The sequence below is a fragment of the Rhagoletis zephyria genome, unplaced genomic scaffold (genome assembly GCF_001687245.7).
Source record: "Rhagoletis zephyria isolate East Lansing unplaced genomic scaffold, Rhagoletis_zephyria_1.1 Rzeph_scaffold_00075, whole genome shotgun sequence".
Lineage (NCBI taxonomy): Eukaryota > Metazoa > Arthropoda > Insecta > Diptera > Tephritidae > Rhagoletis > Rhagoletis zephyria.
The window spans coordinates 192,381-204,174 of record NW_016157159.1 but is presented as its reverse complement, the minus strand read 5'-3'; the positions used below and the strand labels follow the sequence as shown (position 1 = coordinate 204,174).

The window sequence follows — 11,794 nt, the reverse complement described above, 5'->3', positions numbered from 1 at the left end:
TTTTAACTACATTGCATTTGAGTATGGAGAGGCAACTATCTGGAAGTATTTTACATAAAAAATTTACTAAGTATTGCCCGGTTTGTAGTTGCAGTTAAAGAAAACACATGAAAAGGCACGATTTTTTTTAAATTCGAAAAAATGTAAATATTTCAAAAACGGTGACACTTTTACCTGAAAATTTTTTGTTTATCAGGGAGCTCACCCCCCACCTACCTTCCCCTAAAGTTTGTTCGTTACTTCTGGGACACCCTGTATATGGTAGGAATGAGAATCGGATGTAAAGTATATTTCATACCGCTAGGTGTAGGGGGCGTGGCACCTCCCATACAAACCGAATTTTTCATATTGCATATCTCTGGAAGGGTTCATGGTAGACTAGTCGAATATGGTATGGAGATATATAAAGACAATTGCATACTCATGGAGAAAAATTGCGGTTATTGGTAAAAGGTGCGTGGCACCTCACATACAAACCGAATTTTTCATGCTGCTATTCCCGGAAAATGTTCATGGAAGAGGTCTCGAACATGGTATGGAGATACATGAAAGCAATCGCATACTCATGGAGATAAATTGTGGTTATGGGAAAAGGAAGCGTGGCACTTCCCATACACATCGAATTTTTCATACTGCATATCTCTGGATGTGCTCATGGAAGAGTACTGGAACTTGGTATGTACAAGATATAGAAAATCAGTCGCGTGGTCATGAAGAAAAATTGGGGCTATTGGAAAAAGGGGCGTGGCACCTCCCATGGTAGATTACTCGAAAATGGCGTGGAGATATATGAAATAAATCCCATGCTCTTAGAGAAAATTGGGGCTATTTCATAAGGGGCGTGGCGCCTTTCAAATGCGCTGAAACTATTACGTATCTTTGAATGCATGTACAGTTTTGCTAGGTTATTTAAGACGGAAATAAATATGCCTTCTGACAACCACCAAACCGTAATATTGGAAGATAAATGCGTCACTGAAAACCATGAAGGTCAACTGTTGGTGAAAATGTTGGACCAAAATGTTTCAATACAAAAAATTTACTTTGGGTGGGACGAAGTTCGCCGGATTTGCTAGTATATATATGTTTTTTTAAGTGATCTAATCACTTTTTTACTTTTGTCAAAGAATATGGTAGCTCGATTTCAAAGAAAATGCCAAAGGCACAGGTTACGTCAAATGGGAGCAATGGCGGCTAAGAAGAAGAAGTGAAACTACCTTTAAATATTTGTATCATGGTATGTACATACATATGTACGTATAAGTTACATATCTGTCACGGTTTCTTCATGATATATTTTCCAAAAACACAAAATTGTTTTGAACGAGGTGCGTATAGCTCCCATATCGATAAAAATGGAGACTCCTGGATTGCTCGCTTAGGAGACATCGCTTTTTGCTCCTAAAAGAGTAATAACGGAGTACAAAACCAACAAATCTTAGTTATTGCTCCGAAATCCTGCCTCAGGGAGTATTCTTTTATTGCTCACTTGGGAGATCTCCTTTTTGGGTCCTAAGCGAGTAATAAAGGAGTACAAAATCGACAAATATTACTTATTGCTCCGAAATCATACCTTTGTTATTCACTTAGGAGATCTCCTATTTGACTCCTAAACGAGTTACAAACGAGGTCAAAACCGACAAATCTCTCGTATTCTTCCGAAATCAGGTCAAAGGGAGTTCTCTGTTATTCCTCACATTGGGAGCTCTCCCTTCAAGTTCTAGTGGGTAGATGTAGATTCTGTAGAATGACTGGAACTTGCAATCATCTTCTGAAAGTTCTAGCGCGGCAATGTAGAGGCGTTTTGGGTCATTATTTTTTATGTAGGAATGCACCCAGTATCTTCTGCGCCTTCTCATTCGGCGGCGTCGCTGGAAAATGATGATGACATCGCACTCAAAAATTTTATTTATTTTGTATGACAACAGAAAACTCAATGTGTTGAGCGATCGTGACGACCAGTGTGAAGAAGGACGGGACGACAAATGTGCTCAGGGCCTAACTGTACAAAGAAATTTTGAAATAAAGATTACACTGGTTAACTGCAAAAATGTTCAATGGATGCCACTATCCAATTCCTATGTAGAATTGCTCGGTGAAAATCGAGTTAATTTGTTTTCTATGGATACGTTTTCGAGATATATGCAACTTACAGTTATTCAGCTTAAAAAAAGAGTGGTTCCACTTAATCACGTATATCTCACGAAACAATTGAACAGTCGTAATACGAAATACGACAGATGAATGCGAATGAAATTCTCCATAATGCTGCATTTCTACTATGCATTAAATGACAAAAGTGAGGCATTAAAAAAATAATCGTGTCATTACGTTAAAAAAGTAGTCATTAATTTCAATTTCAATTTCAATTTATTTGTTTTGTTTTTGCACATAGTAAGACTAAATAAGTCTTGTGGTAGTACAACTTGTAATTTAAAATAACAAATTTGGTATACATACAAACGCAACTTAAAATTTCAACTATTATATTTATAGACTAGGGCTAATTACTAAGAGTGAGAAAGAGAGAAAGATTGTGAGGAGGGGGGAGGGGAGATTATAGGTCAGAAGTAGTTAGAAACTGCAGTTTTAAAACACCTTGCTTGTTTTATTAACTTTATTTCACTCGGTATTGTGTTCCATAGTTTTATGGCGCTAACAAAGAACATACGCTGTGAGTCCAAGTATGAATATGCGGGAACAATCAGATTCAATGTTCGGATACACTGGCCTAGTTTAATGTTTTTGTACAGGTACATGTACAGGTTTTTGTGTGTATATTAATTTATGCAAGAATACAAGAGCCCGGATGTTGAAATACGAGTTTAAACCGTGACCCAGAATCTGTTTGGAATAATGAGATATATGGTCAAATTTTCTTTTCTCAAACACGAAACGCGCTGTGTTATTTAAAGCGATTTGCAATTTATGCTTTTGAGTTATTATCAAGACTGCAATACACCAACTCTGCATACGATACATGCGGAACAATTATTTATTTATTTAAGTCTATGAATTTCAATCCTTACAGACTATTTACAAAAGTAACTTAGTACAGACTATTAATATACATTAAAAATATATTTCATTAAAAAACTATAATATAGAGTTCAAAAGATTCAAAAAAGCAATCCTTGAAAGTGAAAAATCCAGATCAGCATTACTATTAAGGGAATTCAATTCACGTAAAGCGCGAGTAATGGGGGCATTACTGGCGTACTTAGTTTTATAGTTATCCACATAAAAAGGGTAGAAGTTCCGAAGAGATCGCTGGGGAACATTAAATCGAATCCTTTCCAACAAGTAAGGACAATCAATGACTGCAGTTATGATATTTCGAGTAAAGGACAGGCACAGTATAGACCTACGAATTTCTAAGGACTTGAGACTTATAAGCATGAGACGAGCAGAATAGGATGGTATGGAATCCACAAAGTTCAAATACCGAAGTGCAAACTTAAGAACAATTTTTTGTACACGTTCTATTCTATTGATACCTTGCTGGCTACTTGGTCTCCAAACAAAAGCAGCATATTCTAAGTGTGACCTAACAAACGATACATAGAGTAACTTGATTGTATAGGGATCAGAGAACTTAGAGGCATTCCGTCTTACGAAACCCAACATGGAGAAGGATTCGGAAGTGATATAATTTATGAGGTTATTAAAAGAGAATTTATTATCAAAAATGACGCCAAGGTCCTTAATCTCACTAACACACTGAAGGTCACAAGTCGATATATTGTACGTAGCAGGTATAATGTTGGATATTTTCGAGTAAGTCATTTGAAAGCACTTAGACAGGTTCAGTGAGAGCCGTGACTTCTGGCACCACAAGTAAAGCCTATCAATATCAGTTTGAAGCATAATGGCATCTTCTGGGGTCTTAATCGCTGAGAAAATCTTTAAATCATCAGCATAAAGCAAACATTTGGCAAATGAAAAGCAGCTTGTGATATCATTAATAAAAAGTACAAATAGGAGTGGTCCCAAGACACTTCCTTGTGGGACTCCAGAGGAGGCAACAAAGGGGGTAGATGAAATACCATCAAATGTAACAACACAACGTCTATTGCATAAGTAAGAGTTTATCCATTCCAGAAAAGCAGAGTGAACACCAAGACAACCAAGTTTTTTAATTAAGACTCTGTGAGAGACTTTATCGAAAGCCTTCGAAAAGTCGGTGTAAATGCAGTCGACCTGAAAACCAGCCGAGAAAGACTCAATGCAGTATTCACTGAAAACAGCTAGATTCGATACTGTAGATCTATCGGCGACAAACCCTGATTCGGGCAAATTAAAGATTTAACCGCAAAGCTCAACTTTGCATTGATTGCGTGTTCATATTTTTGAGATAGTCGAGAGCTTAGAAATGGGCCTATAATATCCAAAGCAGGACAATTTTTTATTAGAACTGCTGAAAGACCATCGACATCAGTTTGGGAGGAAGATTTCAATTTAACCAAAGCGTTACTAATATCCTCAGATGAAAGGCATAGAGCCTCGAGGTCCAAAGAGTAGTCTAGATTAGAGGAAAAGTCGCATGGCTGATCATGGTCTTCATCAACAAAATTGTATTTAAAAAACTCAGCAAATAAATTTGCCGCTTCACTTGAGGTTTGGGCATAATTATTATCCAAAAATACGCCGGTGGGAACACTAGCGCAGCTCGTTTTGGATTGTAATTCCAGAAAGTCTTAGGATTCGATTTAATGTTCAACTCCATGCTAGAAATGTAGTTATTATAAAGAAATTTATTTAAGTAGTTGAAATTTTTTAAAGCTCGTTTATATTTAACAAAAAACGAATGGTTCTTCGTAGATTTAAACTTCTTAAAATAATTGTTTTTAAGATTTTTAAGCTTTTTTAAATCCTTAGAATACCAGGGTAATCTATAGGGTTTTTTCTTTCTAATCGGAATATTATCCAAGCAGAGTTTACACAAAATGGATTTAAAAGTAGTGAAACTGCTAAATGTATCAAGATCTGCAAATAAATTATCCCAATTAATATCGAGTAGTAATTCATTAAAGCTAGAAAAATCGCATAATGCATAATTAAAAGGTAATATGTCATCAGAAGGTACTGAAGAAAAACAGTAAAAATCGAGTTTGACAACTAAAGGTAAATGATGCTTATCTTTAGGAGTTACTGGATTCAAACATTCACTAACTTTGTAGCTTAGGTTATCACTTACAAATATGAGATCCAAAATTCTATTCAGAGAATTAACGAAATTATTAACTTGACATAAATTAAGACTAAGAATATTATCAATAAAATATAATTCATGATTTGCAGACACGTTAGTTGGTGTAAGACTATAATTAGAAATACTAGCAGACCAATTTATCTTGCATAAGTTGAAATCACCTAGCACACATAAATGATTATCATTTAGGTTATTTAAAACTAGAGATGCCACGTTGTCAGCATGAGCTTTGTACAACTCAAATGAACTATCAGGCGGTATATACGAAGCGAGTAGGTAAATGGAATCTTGCGCGGAGTGACAACTTATACCAACACAAATTTGACCGAGCAGAGAGTCATCATTATTGAGTGGAAACAGGAATGCACGGATTTGACGCTTGACAGCAATTACAACCCCACCACCCCGAAGGCAACCCGTTTTTGCAGCATCTCTGTCTTTCCAAAATACATTAAAAAGATTCGAGTCGAAGAACTCACTGTCGAAAAAACTTGCTTTCAACCACGTCTCAACAAAGCAAAGATGTCGTAATCCATTTGCGCACTAAAAGAATGCACAATATCAGCCTTGGTTCGCATGCCGGATAAGTTTTGAAAGTACACCTTGAGACCACGGCTAGGAGGGTCCAAGGTCGTTACTATGTCCGAGGTGGCTGTTGTTGATCCTTTAGAAAAAACTGAAAAGGCTTGACCGAGACATTTGTANGCTTGACCGAGACATTGTAGGCCAAATTTCCAAGCTCAGCAACTTCGCGTACGAGGATTCCGGAACTCCCCACTTAAAATTAACTCTCTTAATAGTTGATACTGGGACATTTTTCTTAACCAGTTTGAAGCAGGATAACAAATTTTTATCTAAACCAGTTTGCTTAAAAACATAATCTTTAATGTTATCCTCAGATACGGAAGGCGAGAAAGAACCTAAATGCAACCATTTATGCCGGACCGCAACGTCCAAATCATTACATGCATTTGTACCGAAAACACGCACTTGTTTTTTGTTCCTTTTCTTCGTAGCCGTCGACCACTGTGCATTATTAACCTCAGCAGTAGGCGCAATAGAAGCAGGTGGGAGAGCATCATTGGAGACGTCAGCAGCTGGGGCCGAAAACTTAGCATGTGTGTGTGTAGAGCGCATACAGCAAGCAGCAGTGTTCACTTTAGGGTCAGTGCAGGCAACAACATTTTTTTGTGCCGACATCTCAGTGTGCGAATTTGTATCAGCAGATGACCAAGCATTATCAGCAGATAGAGAATTAGCAGCGACAGCCGAAGAAGCAGGTGAGCGAGCATCAACAGAGAGAGCATCAGTGGAAACTGCAGTAGCAGGTGAGAGAGTGGTAATGGAGACTCCAGCTTTTGGCGTCGAAAAGTCAGCGTGCCTGTGTGTATCAGCGGATGACCAAGCTGTGTTATCACTGCCAAACTTCTCAACAGCAACACCAATAGAGGAGCGAAGGTCTTTAACCTCTGCCATGAGTAAGGCAATCGTATCATCTTTCTCAAGCAGATTGCGCTGCATGGAAAGAAGATCTGAGTGAATGTTTTCAGTTTTTAACAATAAATTATTGTTATCTTCCCGTAAAGCACTGATCAGATTATTCACGCGGGCATTNCTGCATGGAAAGAAGATCTGAGCGAATGTTTTCTGTTTTTAACAATAAATTATTATTATCTTCCCGTAAAGCACTGATCAGATTATTCACGCGGGCATTCTCATTTCGAAGAGCGACAACCACATTGTATAGAGATCCCAATGTAACTTGTTGCTTATTGGTATTGGTATTATCATTTGAATTACCATTTAGCTTTAAAGAGCCAGCGGGCTTTGATTTCACAGAGTTAGAAGAGTTCGAAGAGATAGATTTGGTGATATTAGAAGTTTTTGAATTTTCATCCACGACAACGGGCGGAGGAGGCGAACGGAGGGAATCACGACGAGCTTCAGCACAGCCTTTGCAAATGAAGCTCTTGTCTGAGATGAGCAAAAATTCCTCTTCAAACCTCTTCAAATTTAATATTTATTCCGTCAAGCAATATCGGTGACATAGAGTTAAGGTGATATTTTGAATGAGAAATAGCAATCGCATTCGTTTTTAGCGCATTTAATTTCAAATTGTTAGAACAGAACCAGCTAGTAATACGAGTGAGATCTTCATTAAGCCTTGCTATCAAATCTTCAACAAGGCCAATGGGCCTTGACAAGTAGATCTGCGTGTCATCAGCATAGAGATGAATGGATGAATTTTGGCAACACTCAACAATATCATTAATAAACATGCAAAATAGCATGAGACCTAAAATAGAGCCTTGCGGCACCCCTGAAGTTATCAGTTTTAGTCTTGAGTAGTTCTCACCACATTTGACTTGTTGCAGCCGGTTCGATAAGTAGCTTTTTATTAATTGAAAAGAAAAAGCCCCAAATTTATAATGATAACGCAATTTTTGCAAGAATATGTTGTGATCAATACTATCAAAAGCTTTAGAGAAATCGAGCAACACTAACACTGTTAGATAATTTTTATCATAGGCAGGGCGAACGTCCTCAAAAATTTTAAGCATGGCTGTAGAGCAACTATGCTGACTTCTGAAACCCGACTGGAAATTACTCAGAAGATTATTTTTGTCCAAGTGGCAGGTAATTTGTCGCGCTAAAAATTTCTCAAAAACTTCTGATAGGGCCGGTAAAATGCTTTTTGGTCTGAAGTGCTGGGGAGTGGTAGGACAGTTTATTTTTGGCACAGGTACTATATTTGCCATCTTCCAAAGATATGGAAATGTAGATGGGGCGAGTGAGAAGTTGATTATATGCCTAAGTGATGGTTTACAAATGGTAGGATAATTTTAAGGAATTTAAGACAAATACCATCAGTACCTATAGCATACGACTTTACAGCATATACACACTGTATCAAGTCCGCCTCTGTTGCAGATACAAATTCAAACTCATCATCATCAGCATGCTCCCGTAGAGAAACATTAGCAGGTATTTCGGGTGATACCACTGGGCAGTTAGTTGCTAGAAAGTTCGCGTTTAATATTTCTGGGTCCAGATTACACACACACTTATCCTCCCCTGAGACACCCAGGGATTTAAGGTTCTTCCAAAGGACTTTTGAAGGCCTTTTTGGCTTCTCTGGCGCTTGAAGTCACTTTATTTCTTGCAACACGATATTTTTCCCTATACTCCTATAATTTTTCCATTTCTTATATGCTTTACTACGCTCCCTAATTTAAGACAACACGTCCGAAGTAAACCATGGTTTCTTATTACTACGCACTTTCACTCTACGTACTAGTGCATTGAAATGTTGCAGCTTTTCATCAACTGTTGCGAATGACCAACACATATTCCAGTTAAGCCCAGCAGCCTCCTTGTTTAAGAGATCATGGTTAATACGCTTAAAATCTCTAAAAAACAACTCCTTTGCTTGATTTTGCGTATTGAACTGAATGTTGTAGGATAGGAATATCAACTCATGATCAGAGACTCCAGCCATGGGAAGCTGATCAAAGTGATTGACGTGATCTCTGTCACTGACGCCGAACACATCCAAAAGACTTGGTTTGTTGTGGGGTGCAAAGCGGGTAGCATATTTATTTCGATTGAAATTCCTAACGATTGAAAGCTATCTATCAAACTCCTGGAAGAAAAATCATTACACAGAAGGTCTATATTTAAGTCACCACATACAACAATATGCTCATAGAAGATGGCGATATTCGCCAATTTATCGAATATCACTGAGATGTCATTTCTTTTGCTAGGGTTGTAAATGCATGCAACAAGACACTTGGTGTTATTATCTTAAAATTCAGCAAAAATGTACTCGACTACCTGTGAATGATCTGATCTGCAAATCTCTTTCCATTTAAAATTATTTTTAAAATATAGAGCAATGTCACCACCTCGAGTCTTCGTTGTCCTAGTCGCACAGAGAAACTGCTTTATCATCAATATGGTCTTTAAACCATGTCTCTGTGATACATATTAGATCGATGTTCAAGTATCAAAAACAAAATTTAAATAGTCAATTTTCTCATCATTCAAACTTCGCGCATTCAAGTGACAAACATTGCACCCCTTGTAGCGATTGGAGATTAGTTTAAGCATTCCTCTTGCATGTTCTTTGTCATCTTGTTTCGCTGTTTCGTTACACAGTGGCAGTTCATGGTTGAGAGGGTAATGCAAGGTGTATTTAAACTGGCAGTTAGAAGAAAAGGCGGTGGGATTTAAATAAAGCAAGGGAATGCGGAAATAAATATAAATGATATCAAAATAAAAAAGATTCCATTGCAAGGAAATACGGAAATAAATATAAGTGACATATAAGAGAATATTAGCTCAGGCATAACGGAGTGGATACAACGCAAAGTATTAACAAATGTTTGTTTACTTATTGGCAGCTGCAATTCTCTCTATAGTCGCTTTGTCGGATACTACTACAGCTTCAGTTTGCGGACGACCTCTGACGAACACTTGCCCACGAATAGAGAACGTCGACGTTAGAATTTTTTGCTTCTTTAGCTGGGTAGCAAAGTGCATTAGCTCTCGATTTCTTTTTGTAAGACATTCGTGGATAAATAGCTTCCCTTCGATACTGAGGCCAACATCGCTAAGAGCAAGCGACCGTCTCTTATCTTTGCAGTATCTCGCTACAGCTCTCAGTAGTTGAGAGCGATCTGCAGCCGAGCTCAATTTGACGATAACGGGAGCTTCGTTTTTACCATTTGGTCGTAAGCGGAAGGCAGAACGCGCTGCGCTAGTTTCACTTGAAGCGTTTGACACAGCTGGGCGAAACCATTAAGAATGTTCTTATCTTTTCCTTCGGGCAATCCACTAACAATAACATCCGATGATATTAGGTTCTTCTTATAGGCATTTACTTGTTCGGTCAGGGCATATACCTCGTTGCGCAGTTTCTCAACATTACCACATTACCACATTCCGATTCCGTTTTTTTCACACGCTCCTCGATATGCTTAACCGCCGATTTCAAGTTTATAATTTCTGCTGACAACTCGCTGAACCGCTCTATTACTCGCTCTTCCGATTCTCTTAATCGTAACGTTAGCTGTTCAATTATGCTCAGCTTTGAAAGCAGTGCTTGAAACATCAGTAATGAGAGACTTACTCTGTACTGGAGGGGTTTGCGGATATTTTTGGCATAAATATTAGACAGACCAAACAATACACGGAAATTTAGCAAAGGTTTTAAATTCACAATATCGCAGATAAATGAAAGTTTATGCAATTTCGATTTACACGGACAGCAGAACCGCTTACAAAGATTGTCGTGGTTTTTTTTTTTAGTAAAATAACACCCGGTAGATTTAATAAAACTTGGAATAAACTGCAGCTACTCAAAAACATTTCTACTCTGCTGACATATCTTCTGATAATGAAGTTCATTTCCACATGGCATTTTCTTAAATGGCATAAATTGTTTGTCATTTAAAGGCCTAGTTTAAATTCGGCATAAACCGTACATCACTTTTCGATAGGTCTGAGAAATTAATTAACAAAAAAATAAAAAACAAAACAGTCGTTATTTACTCAGTGAGATTCGAACTTGCGTACCTCAATATACCGTGCAAACTCTTGCTGTTAAACTTGAAATTGTGGTCGTTGCTGTGATATCTACTTTTAAGTATTAGAATTATTTGAGCGAACCCTTCATTTAAAGTGAAAGTACATAACGTCCATTGCGTCACCGTCAGTTTCAACGGTGCTTATGCGTTAAGTCACAAACTATCCGTTTTAAATTTGCGTCCGTAAAATCAAAAACTCACTGCTACTCTTTGCAAAAATTTGTTTGTACTTTGCACTTCTATTATCTTTTCTTCCATCATAACTATTTTAAATATGAAAACAAAACACATTAGTTGTAACTTCACGCAAACACATAAGCAAAGTTAAAAGTTGAGTTAATTTGTGCGTCACCGCCTCCGCCAGCTTTGTGCATTGAACTTACTTCATACAAATACACCGATACAACTTTTTTGACAACTGACGGTGAATGTGACGCAAGGGATGTTAAGTTATAGTTTGGTTCAACGAAAACTTTTTGAAGGCCAATTTTGGTGACAAAAGACGAACTGTCGAGATAAGGGCCATCATCCTCCGCGTGTTAGCCCCCCATCTCTTCTCACTCGGAGATTTGATATAAAATCATCTCTTGTAATAGTTGTGAATTTTTGAATATGGAAAGATGTTCTAATTTTATTTTCAACACTGTACTTACGCACCACGGTTAGCGGACATCCGCATGAAAAATTCTCGCAACTGCGCTGGAGTTTTAGGATGTATTCTCATCGTACAATGTATGTATGTAGATGCAAAACATCTGCTGGAAGCCCGATTTTTATAAATAGCATCGCGTGTAATTAATATTGCCTTTGTATTTGTGTATGTCGAACTATACAATTTAAGTATCTTATGCATAAGTATCAACGTGCCAATAGTACGCACTACGTATGTGTATACATATGAAGGTGAATACATGAGTATATACTATGTAGAAACACATGCATTTGTCTATATACAAAGTAGACATTCTCTCGAATCATTGGCACATATCTC

At 37.6% G+C, this 11,794-nt stretch overlaps 2 protein-coding genes across 4 annotated transcripts in view; one reads left to right on the top strand and one right to left on the bottom strand.

Annotated features, from left to right (window-relative positions):
• The window catches only part of mib2 (E3 ubiquitin-protein ligase mind bomb 2), a 170,283-nt gene that overhangs the window by 106,654 nt on the left and 51,835 nt on the right, over positions 1 to 11,794 (top strand). The window lies entirely within an intron of this gene.
• LOC108372691 (uncharacterized) lies at positions 5,621 to 6,961 on the bottom strand. The gene is made up of 2 exons (XM_017628436.1): positions 6,887 to 6,961; positions 5,621 to 6,786 (listed from the first exon to the last, which is right to left on the bottom strand). The coding sequence occupies exon 2, from the start codon at positions 6,731 to 6,733 to the stop codon at positions 5,879 to 5,881; it is 855 nt and encodes a 284-aa protein (XP_017483925.1). The 5' UTR covers positions 6,734 to 6,786; positions 6,887 to 6,961; the 3' UTR covers positions 5,621 to 5,878.